This window comes from Heteronotia binoei, unplaced genomic scaffold, assembly GCF_032191835.1.
Source record: "Heteronotia binoei isolate CCM8104 ecotype False Entrance Well unplaced genomic scaffold, APGP_CSIRO_Hbin_v1 ptg000860l, whole genome shotgun sequence".
Taxonomy (NCBI): Eukaryota; Metazoa; Chordata; class Lepidosauria; order Squamata; family Gekkonidae; genus Heteronotia; species Heteronotia binoei.
Genome location: NW_026800113.1, coordinates 207,430 through 224,668, shown reverse-complemented (window position 1 = coordinate 224,668; position 17,239 = coordinate 207,430). Strand labels below are relative to the sequence as shown.

The window sequence follows — 17,239 nt, the reverse complement described above, 5'->3', positions numbered from 1 at the left end:
ACCAAAGAAGAGGTCCCTTCTGAGGGCACATTCCCCTCATCCTCAGCACGGTGCCCTGTTCCCTCTCGACCCTCATGCTCCTTGGCAGCAACGGGGCTGCCACGTTCAGAGCGGGGCTCATCTAACACGTCCCTGAGAGTCTTCTCCGAGTGCCTGACTGTCTCTGCTTCTCTAGGTCAATCACCTCAGCCTCAAGGGTATGAACTCGTTCCCTGAGGACCAGGAGCTCCTTGCATCGAGCACACACCCAAGACTTCTGTCCTGTAGGCAGACAGTCATACATGTGACACTCAGTGCAAAGCACTGGAAAGCCCCCACCCCCCTGCTGGCATTCTACCTTCATGAAAGCTTTTTAAAAATATACAGTCCCCTTTTAAACCCTGTTTGTTTATGTGGCTCCCCGTCTGGAGAGTCTACTTACCTTATTGGGAACACAAGGAATCTGGCTTCCTGGTCCTTACACAGCCCTCAGGCTAAGGGCCACAGGCCAAGAGCCCTTTAGCTCTCTGGCAAGGCGCAGCTTAATAATGCAAAGAGGGTGGGGAACACAGCCACTCCTAATCAATCAGCAGCAATCACCTTCACCTCCAGCCCTTCACCCAAACTCAGAAGTTTTTAGCAACTCCCCCAGCTACTGAGCCACAAACCTCACGCTTGTAGCACTTCTCTGCTCTATCCCAGAGCTCTCTGCAATGTGCTCAGTCTCTGGCAAGGCACAGCTTAATAATCACGTAGATTAAAACATAAGAGAAGCCATGTTGGATCAGGCCAATGGCCCATCCAGTCCAACACTCTGTGTCACACACTGGCCAATATATGTTTGTGTGTATGTGTATAGGGGAGGGACGGTGGCGCAGTGGTAGAGCATCTGCTTGGGAAGCAGAAGGTCCCAGGTTCAATCCCCGGCATCTCCAACTAAAAAGGGTCCAGGCAAGTAGGTGTGAAAAACCTCAGCTGGAGACCCTGGAGAGCTGCTGCCAGTCTGAGTAGACAATACTGACTTTGATGGACCGAGGGTCTGATTCAGTATAAGGCAACTTCATATGTTTATATATATATATATATATATATATAAAAATACACACACACACACATATTTATACTGTGCTAATAGCGATAGGGTGGCAGGTGAGTGTGTGATCTGAGTAATGGCAAGAAAAAAAAACTGCAAGCCGGAGAAGGGGGAGGGGTCTTGATGGACAGCCACTCACCACAGACACCTGTGATGGACAGTGAACCCGACCAAGCGGATGATTCACTCATCAAGGCTAGAGTGGAGACCACACCCCCAATATGGCGTCCCCTCGTTCGTTACCTGTCCCAAATCCTGTTCCGAGTCCGGTTCCCAGCGCCGCAGGCTTGTTTCCAAACAGGCTGTTTCCAGTGGTATTTGCCCCAAAGCCTGCATGTGAAGAACAGTCAGTCAGTGGGCACCTTTGCTGTCCAGCCTCTTCCTGCGCTGGAGCTAGCCTGGCGTCAACTCCCTCGCAACTAATGCCTGCGGGAATTCTGGCCTGGCCTGATTTTTCCCCCAGGAGAAGCAACCCATTGGGTTAACATCTTACTGAAAACTGACCCTCTGACTTCACTTTTGGGGCTGTGCAAAAATTAAGAATGTAAGAGAGGCCATGTTGGATCAGCCCAATGGCCCATCCAGGCCAACACTAAAAACATAAGAGACCATGTTGGATCAGGTCAATAGCCCATCCAGTCAAACACTAAGAACATAAGAGAAGCCATGTTGGATCAGGCCAATGGCCCATCCAGTCCAATACTAAGAACATAAGAGAAGCCATGTTGGATCAGGCCAATGGCCCATCCAGTCTGACATTAAGAACATAACAGAAGCCATGTTGGATCAGGCCAATGGCCCATCCAGTCTGACATTAAGAACATAACAGAAGCCATGTTGGATCAGGCCAATGGCCCATCCAGTCCAACACTAAGAACATAAGAGAAGCCATGTTAGATCAGGCCAGTGGCCCATCCAGTCCAACACTCTGTGTCACAGAGTGGCAAATTTTTTTTGTGGCTAATAGCCACTGATGGACCTCTGCTCCATATTTTTATCTAAACCCCTCTTGAAGGTGGCCATGCTTGTGGCCACCACCACCTCCTGTGGCAGTGAATTCCACATGTTAATCACCCTTTGGGTGAAGAAGTACTTCCTTTTATCCTTTTTAACCTGGCTGCTCAGCAATTTCATCGAATGCCCATGAGTTCTTGTATTGTGAGAAAGGGAGAAAAGGACTTCTTTCTCTACTTTCTCCATCCCATGCATTATCTTGTAAACCTCTATCATGTCACCCCGCAGGCAACGTTTCTCCAAGCTAAAGAGTCCCAAGCGTTTCAACCTTTCTTCATAGGGAAAGTGTTCCAGCCCTTTAATCATTCTAGTTCCCCTTTTCTGGACTTTCTCCAATGCTATAATAACCTTTTTGAGGTGCAGCGACCAGAACTGCACACAGTACTCCAGATGAGACCGCACCATCGATTTATACAGGGGCATTATGATACTGACTTGATTTCTTTAGCTGCAACTACTCGATCTAATCTGGACACCGGACTCGGTTGTATGGTAATATCTGGAAGACTAAACTGCAGTAGATTAGCTAGTTATAATTTACAATGTCTTTATTTTTTATGGCTCACTTATCCAATGCTTTTGTTATGCTTAATCTTTAAAATAAACTTTCTTATAAATTTACCCTTTTGTTGGTTGCTTTTGAGGTCACGGCAACTTTGCCAACACTTAACCATTAGCCTTGGAATGCCTACGGCCAATTCTTAAAAACTTACTTTGGGAACCCCTTGCTGCAGCTGTGTGGCTTCATTTTCCCTAGTGCATCTCTAATAGGCAAAGGTTTGATTGGGGGCCTCTGTGCTAGAGATTAACCCAGTCTGGTGGCAGCCTGCCCTCTTGGTGTTTCTGTGGTGAAATACCAGGCTTTGTTTCTGTTAGTGCTATCAGTTAACCAGGCCTGCTGGCAAAACTCAGCCTGAAGGTTGGCAGACTCTGTTACAACATGATTCTGCATACTAATTCACTGCCTACTCTCCCTAAATTTAGGATTGCTTGCCATTCCATCCTACTGTCTGATGAAGAACATAAGAGAAGCCATGTTGGATCAGGCCAACGCCCCATCCAGTGCAACACTGTGTCACATAAGAACGTAAGAGAAGCCCTGTTGGATCAGGCCAATGGCCCCTCCAGTCCAACACTCTGTGTCACAGAAAAACATAAGAGAAGCCCTGTTGAATCAGGCCAGTGGCCCCTCCAGTCCAACACTCTGTGTCACAGAAAAACATAAGAGAAGCCCTGTTGGATCAGGCCAATGGCCCCTCCAGTCCAACACTCTGTGTCACAGAAAAACATAAGAGAAGCCCTGTTGAATCAGGCCAGTGGCCCCTCCAGTCCAACACTCTGTGTCACAGAAGAACGTAAGAGAAGCCCTGTTGGATCAGGCCAATGGCGCCTCCAGTCCAACACTCTGTGTCACAGAAAAACATAAGAGAAGCCCTGTTGAATCAGGCCAGTGGCCCATCCAGTCCAACACTCTGTGTCACAGAAAAACATAAGAGAAGCCCTGTTGGATCAGGCCAGTGGCCCCTCCAGTCCAACACTCTGTGTCACAGAAAAACATAAGAGAAGCCCTGTTGGATCAGGCCAATGGCCCTTCCAGTCCAACACTCTGTTTCACAGAAAAACATAAGAGAAGCCCTGTTGGATCAGGCCAATGGCCCCTCCAGTCCAACACTCTGTGTCACAGAAAAACATAAGAGAAGCCCTGTTGAATCAGGCCAGTGGCCCCTCCAGTCCAACACTCTGTGTCACAGAAGAACGTAAGAGAAGCCCTGTTGGATCAGGCCAATGGCCCCTCCAGTCCAACACTCTGTGTCACAGAAAAACATAAGAGAAGCCCTGTTGAATCAGGCCAGTGGCCCATCCAGTCCAACACTCTGTGTCACAGAAAAACATAAGAGAAGCCCTGTTGGATCAGGCCAGTGGCCCCTCCAGTCCAACACTCTGTGTCACAGAAAAACATAAGAGAAGCCCTGTTGGATCAGGCCAATGGCCCCTCCAGTCCAACACTCTGTGTCACATAAGAACATAAGAGAAGCCCTGTTGGATCAGGCCAGTGGCCCCTCCAGTCCAACACTCTGTGTCACAGAAAAACATAAGAGAAGCCCTGTTGAATCAGGCCAGTGGCCCCTCCAGTGCAACACTCTGTGTCACATAAGAACATAAGAGAAGCCCTGTTGGATCAGGCCAGTGGCCCCTCCAGTCCAACACTCTGTGTCACAGAAAAACATAAGAGAAGCCCTGTTGAATCAGGCCAGTGGCCCATCCAGTCCAACACTCTGTGTCACAGAAAAACATAAGAGAAGCCCTGTTGGATCAGGCCAGTGGCCCCTCCAGTCCAACACTCTGTGTCACAGAAAAACATAAGAGAAGCCCTGTTGGATCAGGCCAATGGCGCCTCCAGTCCAACACTCTGTGTCACAGAAAAACATAAGAGAAGCCCTGTTGAATCAGGCCAGTGGCCCATCCAGTCCAACACTCTGTGTCACAGAAAAACATAAGAGAAGCCCTGTTCGATCAGGCCAGTGGCCCCTCCAGTCCAACACTCTGTGTCACAGAAAAACATAAGAGAAGCCCTGTTGGATCAGGCCAATGGCCCCTCCAGTCCAACACTCTGTGTCACAGAAAAACATAAGAGAAGCCCTGTTGGATCAGGCCAATGGCCCCTCCAGTCCAACACTCTGTGTCACAGAAAAACATAAGAGAAGCCCTGTTGAATCAGGCCAGTGGCCCCTCCAGTCCAACACTCTGTGTCACAGAAGAACGTAAGAGAAGCCCTGTTGGATCAGGCCAATGGCCCCTCCAGTCCAACACTCTGTGTCACAGAAAAACATAAGAGAAGCCCTGTTGAATCAGGCCAGTGGCCCATCCAGTCCAACACTCTGTGTCACAGAAAAACATAAGAGAAGCCCTGTTGGATCAGGCCAGTGGCCCCTCCAGTCCAACACTCTGTGTCACAGAAAAACATAAGAGAAGCCCTGTTGGATCAGGCCAATGGCCCCTCCAGTCCAACACTCTGTGTCACATAAGAACATAAGAGAAGCCCTGTTGGATCAGGCCAGTGGCCCCTCCAGTCCAACACTCTGTGTCACAGAAAAACATAAGAGAAGCCCTGTTGAATCAGGCCAGTGGCCCCTCCAGTGCAACACTCTGTGTCACATAAGAACATAAGAGAAGCCCTGTTGGATCAGGCCAGTGGCCCCTCCAGTCCAACACTCTGTGTCACAGAAAAACATAAGAGAAGCCCTGTTGAATCAGGCCAGTGGCCCATCCAGTCCAACACTCTGTGTCACATAAGAACATAAGAGAAGCCCTGTTGGATCAGGCCAGTGGCCCCTCCAGTCCAACACTCTGTGTCACATAAGAACATAAGAGAAGCCCTGTTGGATCAGGCCAGTGGCCCCTCCAGTCCAACACTCTGTGTCACAGAAAAACATAAGAGAAGCCCTGTTGGATCAGGCCAATGGCCCCTCCAGTCCAACACTCTGTGTCACATAAGAACATAAGAGAAGCCCTGTTGGATCAGGACAGTGGCCCCTCCAGTCCAACACTCTGTGTCACAGAAGAACGTAAGAGAAGCCCTGTTGGATCAGGCCAATGGCCCCTCCAGTCCAACACTCTGTGTCACAGAAAAACATAAGAGAAGCCCTGTTGAATCAGGCCAGTGGCCCCTCCAGTCCAACACTCTGGGTCACATAAGAGAAGCCCTGTTGAATCAGGCCAATGGCCCCTCCAGTCCAACACTCTGGGTCACATAAGAACATAAGAGAAGCCCTGTTGAATCTGGCCAACGCCCCATCCAGTCCAACACTCTGTGTCACATAAGAACATAAGAGAAGCCCTGTTGGATCAGGCCAGTGGCCCCTCCAGTCCAACACTCTGTGTCACATAAGAACATCAGAGAAGCCCTGTTGGATCAGGCCAATGGCCCCTCCAGTCCAACACTCTGTGTCACATAAGAACATAAGAGAAGCCCTGTTGGATCAGGCCAGTGGCCCCTCCAGTCCAACACTCTGTGTCACATAAGAGAAGCCCTGTTGGATCAGGCCAATGGCCCCTCCAGTCCAACACTCTGTGTCACATAAGAACATCAGAGAAGCCCTGTTGGATCAGGCCAATGGCCCCTCCAGTCCAACACTCTGTGTCACATAAGAACATAAGAGAAGCCCTGTTGGATCAGGCCAATGGCCCCTCCAGTCCAACACTCTGTGTCACATAAGAACATCAGAGAAGCCCTGTTGGATCAGGCCAATGGCCCATCCAGTCCAACACTCTGTGTCACACTGTGGCAAAAAAAATACTATACACACACACTGTGGCTAATAGCCACTGATGGACATAAGAAAATAAGAGAAGCCATGTTAGATCAGGCCAATGGCCCATCCAGTCCAACACTCTGTGTCACACTGTGGCAAAAAAAATAATATATACACACACACACTGTGGCTAATAGCCACTGATGGACCTCTTCTCCATATTTTTATCTAACCCCCTCTTGAAGCTGGCTATGCTTGTAGCCGCCACCACCTCCTGTGGCAGTGAGTTCCACATGTTAATCACCCTTTGGGTGAAGAAGGACTTCCTTCTATCCGTTCTATCCTGACTGCTCAGCAATTTTATTGAATGCCCACAAGTTCTTGTATTGTGAGAAAGGGAGAAAAGGACTTCTTTCTCTACTTTCTCCATCCCATGCATAATCCTGTAAACCTCTCTCATGTCACCCCGCAGTTGATGTTTCTCCAAGCTAAAGAGCCCCAAGTGTGTTTCTAGCACACGAAAGCTTCCATTCTGAATAAAACTTCGTTGGTCTTCAAGGTGATACTGGACTCTGCTTTGTTCTGCTTACTGATCTTGTATCTACAGGATGCTACAAAGCACAAAATGCTTTTTGATTTCTAAAGCAAAACTTTTATTTACATAACGTTAACGAAATAACCGTTTCACGATACCTCGGTATTGTGTTTGCGTATTATATGACTGATTCCCTCTAAGTCTGTTGGGGAAACGTGCAGGGAATTTTCAGCTGAGTAATAAAATATATTTTCCCCTTTACTCACACCGTCGGCCTTGGCAAATGTGCCACAAAGCCTTTTCGAGAGGATGCGCCGTTATTCTGGGGAAACAGCATTTGCTGGTCTCAAAGAGAAGTGCTGCCTAAGCGGGTCTCATGTCATTCCTGGCCGTACGGAGGAGGGCCCCCCTCACACAGCAAGCAGGCCCAGCTGAGCCTTAACTGCTGCAGGAAGGGCCTCATGAAGTCCACCCTCTCCTTCCTCAAAGTCTGTGGAACATGCCCACAGGAGAGGGAAGCAGCAGAAATCCTCTTGGGGATGAGGAAGGGGCCCCATAACCTCCCACGCTCTCTGCTGTCTTCTTCCTCTCTCCACTTCACTGGGAGAGGGACAGTGTGCTTGCTGCTGCCACCGCTTGGCCTAACAAGCCTGTAACTGGCCTTGGTTTGTTTGGGAAGGCCTTGGCAGCTCTGTGCTGGCTCGAGGAAAGCTCACTATGGCAAAATAAAGACTCCCCGACAAGCCAATACTACAAAGCTTGGCTGGTGCAAAAGAACATCCTATCAGCCAAGAAACAAAGATCCACTGAGCAACAGAGGCTAGATGGCCACCTGACGGATATGAGGATCCTGTGGATTTAAGGGGACGTATTTCTGAGTTTCCTGCATTGTGCAGGGGGTTGGACTAGATAGCCTTGGAGGTCTCTTCTAACTCTAGGATTCTAAGGGAGGGGCCATGGCTCCAGCCAGTCTGAGTGGACAAACTGAATCCGATGGACCAAGGTTCCAATTCAGCATAAAGCAGTTCTGTGTTTTCAAGCAGCAAGCAGGAAAGGGTTTCAGAGCTGTTACTAACAAAGATTTCAAACAGCAGAGTGAAACAGATCTCATTAAGAACAGAAGAGAAGCCCTGTTGGATCAGGCCAGTGGCCCCTCCAGCCCAACACTCTGTGTCACATAAGAACATAAGAGAAGCCCTGTTGGATCAGGCCAGTAGCGCCTCCAGTCCAACACTCTGTGTCACATAAGAACATAAGAGAAGCCCTGTTGGATCAGGCCAGTGGCCCCTCCAGTCCAACACTCTGTGTCACATAAGAACATAAGAGAAGCCCTATTGGATCAGGCCAGTGGCCCCTCCAGTCCAACACTCTGTGTCACATAAGAACAGAAGAGAAGCCATGTTGGATCAGGCCAATGGCCCATCCAGTCCAACACTCTGTGTCACATAAGAACATAAGAGAAGCCCTGTTGGATCAGGCCAATGGCCCCTCCAGTCCAACACTCTGTGTCACATAAGAACATAAGAGAAGCCCTGTTGGATCAGGCCAGTGGCCCCTCCAGTCCAACACTCTGTGTCACATAAGAACATAAGAGAAGCCCTGTTGGATCAGGCCAGTGGCCCCTCCAGTCCAACACTCTGTGTCACATAAGAACAGAAGAGAAGCCATGTTGGATCAGGCCAATGGCCCATCCAGTCCAACACTCTGTGTCACATAAGAACAGAAGAGAAGCCATGTTGGATCAGGCCAATGGCCCATCCAGTCCAACACTCTGTGTCCCATAAGAACATAAGAGAAGCCCTGTTGGATCAGGTCAGTGGCCCCTCCAGTCCAACACTCTGTGTCACATAAGAACAGAAGAGAAGCCCTGTTGGATCTGGCCAATGGCCCCTCCAGTCCAACACTCTGTGTCACATAAGAACAGAAGAGAAGCCATGTTGGATCAGGCCAATGGCCCATCCAGTCCAACAGTCTGTGTCCCATAAGAACATAAGAGAAGCCATGTTGGATCAGGCCAGTGGCCCCTCCAGTCCAACACTCTGTGTCACATAAGAACGTAAGAGAAGCCCTGTTGGATCAGGCCAATGGCCCCTCCAGTCCAACACTCTGTGTCACACAGTGGCCAAAAGACCCAGGTGCCATCAGGAGGTCCATCAGTGGGGCCAGGACACTAGAAGCCCTCCCACTTTGCCCCCCCCTCAAGCACCAAGAACAGAGCATCACTGCCCCAGACATAAGAACGTAAGAGAAGCCCTGTTGGATCAGGCCAATGGCCCCTCCAGTCCAACACTCTGTGTCACACAGTGGCCAAAAAACCCAGGTGCCATCAGAAGGTCCATCAGTGGGGCCAGGACACTAGAAGCCCTCCCACTTTGCCCCCCACAAGCACCAAGAGCAGAGCATCAGTGCCCCAGACAAAGAATATCTAATAGCCACAGATGGACCTCTGCTCCATATGTTTATCCAATCCCCTCTTGAAGCTGGCAATGCTTGTAGCAGCCGCCTCCTGTGGCACTGTGATTTGGAGGTCCACCCCCCAACTCCCAACACCATGGTTTACAATACAGTATTTAGATGTACAAACGTCCACAGTGTGCCATGTAGTATATTCAACAAATAAATGAACTGAAATCAGAAAAAAAAAATCTATTTGGTTACCGAAAAGGCTGCCGGTCGTCGTTCCGAATGAGGGCGCGCTGGTGGTTGTGGTTCCAAATCCAGCAGGCTTGTTGCTAAAAAGGGACTGAAAGGAGGAAACACACAAACCTTTGTTTAGCAGAACACCACACAAGTCACAAACAGTGTTCCCTCTAAGCTGAGTTAGCGTGAGCTAGCTCACAGATTTTTAGCCTCCAGCTCACACATTATTGTGTTAGCTCAGGAAAAATGGTCCCAGAGCACAATAAGTTATGCAGCAGCTCACAGCTTCAATGCCAGGAGTTCACAAAGTAGATTTCTTTGCTCACAAGACTCTGCAGCTTAGAGGGAACATTGGTCACCAACAGTAATGTGTACATTCTCTGTTGCAAATATCTGGGAAAGACATCACCATCTGAATGAAATACTTGGGGTGGTTCTTAAAATTCAGATCCAGTGAAGACGATTCCCCCCCCCCCTTCACTCTTTTTAAAAGCCAAGGGGGCTAAAAATGTCGAAGCATGGTGAAGAGGAACAGGCAGAAAGGGAACTGAAATCTTCACCACCTTCCTTCTGCTAGGAGAGGAAGATACAAAAGAGCAAAGATGGAGGGGAGACAGTATCACTCAAATCCTCCTCTTTGCTAGGACAGATCCTGCCACATCTGGTTTATAAAGCTCCCGGAGAGGCACACAACAGCGTATCACCCTCAGAGAACCCCAGCTCATGTCCGCGAACCAGCTGCCAAATTTTTTTTGCCACCAATCAAGTTACAACCTTTGGAGTTATTAAACAAAAGCTTCTCAAATACTGCCCCAAACCAAATTCTTGGCTATCTCTATTTCAAAGGACTATAAATCTAAGTCTGTATGGTTCCTATCTGAGCCATTCAACGACACACAAACACCATTCCATGGTATTTATTTTTATTAGGGTTTGTAGAATCTTTCGAGCTCAAGTGCCGTGTTCTACTGGAGAAAGTTTTTCTTCCAAACGTTTTGTTCTCAGCTGCGGATAAGATCCTCAGTGGCCATCTCACCACACCCCCTCCAGCCTAGAAACAGCAGCTCTCCAGCAGCCCTGGCCTCACTCAATGCACAGCAGCCAAGAAGGTCAGAGCGCCTGCTCCGGCTGCAACGCCACTGAGGATGTTCTCCGCAGCTGAGAACGAAACGTCTGGAAGAAAAACTTTCTCCAGTAGAACACGGCACTTGAGCCCGAAAGATTCTACAAATCCTAATGATGATGCCAGCCGTGAAAACCTGAAGTATTTATTTTTATTTATTCTTATTCATTTGTATCCTGCCTTGTTCCCCAGGGGAGACCCAAAGCAGCTGACATTGTTCTCTGCTCCTCTGTCTTATCTTCACAAAAACCCTGCGAGGTAGGTTCAGCTCAGAGAGTGTAGTTGGCCCGAGGTCACCCAGCCAGCCTCCATGGCTAAGCGTGGATTCAAACCTGGGTCTCTCAGACCCTAGTCCAGGGGTAGGGAAGCTTTTTTCTGCCAAGGGCCGTATGGATATTTATAACATCATTTGCGGGCCATAAAAAATTATCAACTTAAAAAACAGTGTTCCGCCAAGGGAGAATGATTCGGGCCAGCAGAATTAATACAAATAATAGTCGTTCTATTTGGTCATGTGAGGAGAGCCTAATCCGGTGCACACACACCCAGCCCGCCGCCCTAGGCAAATGCATAGGTCCAGGGCTTTTTTGTAGAAAAGGCCCAGCAGAAACTCAGTAGCATATTAGACCACATCCCCTAATGTTAGCATATTAGGCCACACCATCTGGGATAATCAAGCGCAAACTGAACGGTGACAGTAAGTTTTCCAGGCCCTGCAGCAATTTTGGCCGGCCAGCCAGGCCCCAGGGAGGCTGCCCCACAGTACATCTGGGCCCTGCGATCCCTGCCTGGCCCTGGGGAGGCTGCTGCACGGCGTGGCTGGGCCCCACTATCCTCGCTGGCTAGCCAGGCCCCAGGGAGGCTGCCACATGGCTCGGTTCGGCCCAGCAATCCCCGAGGGCCACACCAAGTGACCTCAAGGGCCATATACGGCCCTCGGGACAGAGGTTCCCCACCCTTGCCCTAGTCCAACCCCATGACACCACACTGGGTCTCTTTTAGCTTCGCATTACCCCAAGCAGCAGTCTTCAAGCCACTCCCCCAGAAGCCCTCTGAGGGCTCTTCCGTGACAGGATGCAGCAAATATTATGGTTATTATTATTTATTAAATTTATAAACCACCCTTCCTCAAAGAAAGTCTGCAAACAAGTAAGGAGGAACAGGCTAATGGGCACCTCCTCAGGATCGCATTACTCCCCACAGACCTACCGAGCCACCAACGCCAAATCCTGTGTTGGCTTGTCCGAAGAGGCCTGTTCCAGTTCCAAAGGCAGTCGCGGTATTCGTATTTGCAGCAGTTCCGAAAAGGCCTCCGGTCTGAGAGGGCTGCGTTGCTCCAAACAAACCCTGCTAAAATTAGGGGGATATTTGAAAAAGAGGTGCTTCGACACAACCTTTTTTTCCCTTAAGAGGCACAACTACACAGTGGTTCTAGTTACCGAATACAGTATATGCATTGCTGCTGGTGGCAACTGTCAACCACACCGAAAGGGGACAAACTGAAGAGCTGCCGATCAAATTTAGAAAAGGCAAGATGGGAAGATATTAAATCTAAGGCAGCTCAAGCCTAACAGCCGAGGAGAAAACCTAGTTCCATCTGAGCGGTGAAACTGTAGAAAGTACTGAAGGAGTTATGCATGCTGCCAGGATCCACAGCTGGAACATACACAATAGGCTACACAGAGGAATGAGGTTGCAACCAAATAAATCAAAACCACTCTGTGAACAATATTATTACATACCGCAATTAACTTGCTGACCAGATGGGAGGCAGCAGCATTCTGATTTTGTGCATAAATTTGGGAAAGATTTGAACACTGGATATTTTCTACACATATACTGCAAGTTTTGCAAGACCCTCCCTGGAGGAAGGGCCTGGCCATCCATAACGGGCTTTACTCTGCTAGCGGTCCGCTGGAGCTCTTTTTGGATTTATGGTTTGGACTACTTGCACATGTTGTATATATGTGCATAGACATGCACATGCGGTATATAAAATGATGAGGTTGCTGAAATGCCCTTTTTTCCTTGTATGAATTACATTTCGTAATAATATTGTTCACAGAGTGGTTTCGATTTATTAGGATCCACAGCTCGGCAGAAAAGCTGTCCAGGGCTTTCCCTCAGCCCAAAGTGATGGAAACTAAACAGCTTTCACTGGAGCATCATAAAACTCATCACTGTCTCTGGTGCTGTTGATTGCCAAGATCTTCACGTTTTGCAATTCATTCCAGCATTACCACCCAGCCCTTACTAGATTGTGTCTGAAGACAGGGGGGAAACTCCCTTCAAAACAGGCTTGTTTGTTTCCCCTCCTACCATGCAAAGCATCCAACAACATGGTGTGACTGGACTACCCAAAGTAATCTGTCATATAAACTCTATTCTTGGTACGGTTGGCTCCTATAGCTGCTTGATGTCCATGAAAGGGCGCTTCTGCCGGGGTGTGTGCATGCGTGCACACACAATTCTTCATTACCCATGTAAATGCGCACGTCGTACTCAAGGCTGAGTGCTGTGACCAGAGATCAGGAATTCATTTGATCCAATTGGTGTCATATGTCTAAAAGCAAGAGGGGCCCTAAATGCACAGGTCAAGAAGTCTGTTTGGAAACTTGAGAAAACATCAGAGGTTTGTCCCAAAATATTACAGCAGAACAGAAAAACAACTGTGCAATACCAACCCACTTGTAAAGTAATATATACCAAAAAGTCATGTTGTCTCAATAAACGTACATTATGAACAACTTAGCAAAAGGTCCAGCGATACCCAATAATTGCTATAAGTGTCCAAATAATGGAAGGACTCCAACGGTCCTCGAAAAGGTGTGCTCATAAGAACATAAGAGAAGCCATGTTGGATCAGGCCAATGGGCCTACTGGGCCCCCCCGCCCCAAGCACCAAGAATACAGAGCATCACTGCCCCAGACAGAGAGTTCCAACAATATGCTGTGGCTAAGAGCCACTGATGGATCTCTGCTCCATGTTTATTCAATCCCCTCTTGAAGCTGTCTATGCTTGCAGCCGCCACCACCTGCTGTGGCAGTGAATCCCACGTGTTAATCACTCTCTGGGTGAAGAAGGACTCCCTTTTATCCGTTCTAACCCGACTGCTCAGCAATTTCATTGAATGCCCACGAGTTCTCGTACTGTGAGAAAGGGAGAAAAGTCCTTCTTCCCCTACCTTCTCCATCCCATGCATAATCCTGTAAACCTCTATCCTGTCACCCCACAGTCGACATGCTCAGTGATGCTTTGCTTCTATCTCATTGCACCCAATGTTCAAAGTATAAATGAGATGGAGTCCGCTTTGTGGAGCATGTGACACTTTGAACGAACGAACGCAATGCTGCAAATAGTCCCTGAGATTCTCAGAGCCATGGAGATGTTGGCTTCTTGATAAAGCCATCTGCATGCGAAACATGAAATATCAGTGGGCGATCTCACAGAAGAAGAGCATTTTCGGGACCAACCTACACTCTGGAGGACCTTGCTTCATCAGCGGGTTGATATCGCACAGTTGTTTTTCCATTCCGCTTGTGCACTGTGCGGCCGCTTCGTTTTGCCAAAAATATTAAAAGGCTGCTCAATTATTCATCCCCTCGCCATAAAAATGTCAGTGACCTCTGCGCACGTGCAGACAAGGTGAAGAAAAAGCAGAGTGTACCGAAAAGGGAGGAAAGGCAGTGGTAGGGAGAAGCAGGATGGCAGGGAGAAAGACAGCGGACTGTGCGGAGGCAGGAGACTGGTGTCTGATTATCCTGCAGAGAAAACCAAACACTGCCTGTCTGGCAAGGTCAGATGATGATGATATTGGATTTATATCCCGCCCTCCACTCCCAAGTCTCAGAGCGGCTCACAATCTCCTTTATCTCCCTCCCCCACAACAGACACCCTGTGAGGTGGGTGGGGTCGGAGAGGGCTCTCACAGCAGCTGCCCTTTCAAGGACAACCTCTGCCAGAGCTCTGGCTGACCCAAGGCCATGCTAGCAGCTGCAAGTGGAGGAGTGGGGAATCAAACCCGGCTCTCCCAGATAAGAGAGCTCTGGCTGACCCAGGGCCATTCCAGCAGCTGCAAGTGGAGGAGTGGGGAATCAAACCCGGCTCTCCCAGATAAGAGAGCTCTGGCTGACCCAGGGCCATTCCAGCAGCTGCAAGTGGAGGAGTGGGGAATCAAACCCGGCTCTCCCAGATAAGAGAGCTCTGGCTGGGGCGTGGCGTCGCACGCATAGGGAATGGACGCCTGAAAACAGAGCTCCTTACTTACCCCTGCCAAATCCACTTAAGCAAGCGCCCAGCGTTGTTGTTTGTTTTCTTTTCTTTCTTTAATTAGTATGGGAACAGTAGATGGTCAAAAATCCAGATCAAAAAGAAATTCAAGGAACTCTGTTAAAGACTATTTTCCAAAAAAGCCCAAGGCTAAGGCCTCAGGAAAAGCAAGCAGCCCTGCAAGCAAGATGGCGTCGGAAGGAGGGGAAAACACAGCAGCAGACCTAGCTTCATTTCGTTCTGAGGTAATGGAGGCTTTTCAAAAACTGGAACAAAATATGACTGACAAAATATCTGCCATGATCCAGCCCCTTTCTGCTCAATTGGAGGGTTTCAAAACGTCCTTAGAGAAGGTGGCAGAGACGGCAGATTCTGCTTTTAACATGGCAAGTGCTGTGCAGGAGGACTCTCAGTATTTTTATAAAAGAGATGAATGGGCCACTGATAAAATTATTGCACTTGAGAACCAACTGAAATTGGGGAATGTTAAAATTCGTGGGCTCCCCGAGAATTCTGCCTCCCCCTCTGATTTAAAAACTCTTATAGTCTCCTGGTTATCGAAGGCATTGGGTTTTTCTGACTCTGATCTCTGTGCCCTGGAAACAGTATATAGAATTGGCCCATTGCGCAGACAGAAAACTTCGTTGCCTAGGGACATTTTAGTCCGTTTCTCTTCTGCCTCAGTGAAATCCAAGTTGCTGCAAAAAGCCCGGGCTATAAATCCTCTTCTGCTAGGAGATTACAACGTCCAAATTCTACAGGATTTGTCTTCTGAAACCTTGCAAAGGCGGAAAAATTTGAAGCCAATTATAGAAATCCTGAACAGGGAAAACATCAGATATCGATGGGTTGCTTCGTACAAGCTGCAAGTTACAGTGCAGGATCAGTCATTTGTAGCTGCAGATCTCGACTCAGGCCTATGCATGCTCCGCGATATGAATCTTCCTGTTCCCACCGGCCTTCTGGAAGCAGCCTCACATGTTCATTCAATAACTTCAGATACTAGATGGCGTCGTGTGCCTTTGAACCGTCCTGATCGGCCTGTTTCTTCTAGAAGCTAAATGCTGGAACTGTTGCTATGCAGAAATCTCCCCCCCCCCCCCTTTTTTTTTTTTGTTGAGGATTCCTGGCGTCCTTTTCCCCCTGACATATAAGCTTTGCCTACCGAACTGCTGACTTATAAGCTTTGCCTACGTGGTGCTTATGAAGCAGTGTTTATATATGAAATTGGGGGGTTCCCCCCCTTTTTTTTTCCCCCCTTGTTATTTATATTTTTTTGAAAGCAATGTTATGAATGTGAGGGAGTTATTAATTTAAATCAACTCATTAAAGGAAATCTTCTTGGTTGATTGGGTATGCATGATTGGAAGAGTGGAGTGACTTGGAATATATGGTTTAAAAAGTAAGTGGAAGTAGGTGTTTGAATGGGGAGGCTGGGTGACGAGAGAGGGTGTGGGAGTGAGTGAGAGAGTGAGAGAGAGTGAGAGGGGGGGTAGATCTGAGTGAGAAACTTGAATAGTATGATCAGGGCTTTATATCAATATACTTCTTTCTACTGTGAGTTAATGAAGTGTCAGGTCCTTTTCCCTTCCTTTGTGAATTCTTGAATGGAAATGAGTGTGTGAGACAGAGGGTTGGTAGGGAATGTATGTGTGTGTCAGTTTGTGCCGTATGATATTATGAGGGTTTGGAAATTTGTTTCCCTTACTATCACATCTCCCTACATAGGCTTATAAGAGGCTGAAGGATAGTTGGTGGGGAGTGTTTGGGGAGATCAGTATTTAATAGTGTTCACAATTCTGTTTAAAGTTTCATTGTATTTTTATCATAGTGTCTTAAGTCTCACTATAACTTTGTGATCGAGATCCGATGCTGTTACACATGGTATATTAGTTTGCCTGTACTTATCTTTAATTCACTAATCTGAGTTGATAAAAGGCACAGATTTTATTATATGTAGCTTTCTAGGCATTTTAGCCTTGATTCAATCAGCTTTGTGTGGCCTTTCATTATAAAACTCTCTATACATTCGGCTCTGTTATTTTGTTTATAAATTTTAATTTTGCTGGGTTGATATTGTTAAATATAAGCATTTTTGGCAGAGAGGGAGAATGGAGAACTTCGGTTTTTTTTAAATAGCTCCATTTGGTAGTTGTTGCTAGTTGTGTGGTGTCTTCAGCAAGGAAGACTTCCGCTTCAAATTTAACCTTTTAAGTAAGTAGTTGTTGTTTTCCCAAGTTTGGGTTAACAGAGTTGGAGGGTGAGTTAGTGGCTAGTGTCTGTTAATGCTAGACCACTGGTGTTGGTTATGGTTTTTTGTTTTTGTTATGGG

At 47.9% G+C, this 17,239-nt stretch overlaps 1 protein-coding gene across 1 annotated transcript in view; it reads right to left on the bottom strand.

Annotated features, from left to right (window-relative positions):
* Positions 1-17,239, bottom strand: part of NUP98 (nucleoporin 98 and 96 precursor) — a 117,166-nt gene that overhangs the window by 71,856 nt on the left and 28,071 nt on the right. Inside the window, exons 8-10 of the mRNA XM_060263763.1 lie at positions 11,847-11,984; positions 9,533-9,617; positions 1,316-1,402 (exon numbers count right to left, since the gene is read on the bottom strand). Coding sequence (XP_060119746.1) covers positions 1,316-1,402; positions 9,533-9,617; positions 11,847-11,984 — 310 coding nt within the window. The remainder of the gene's footprint in view (positions 1-1,315; positions 1,403-9,532; positions 9,618-11,846; positions 11,985-17,239) is intronic.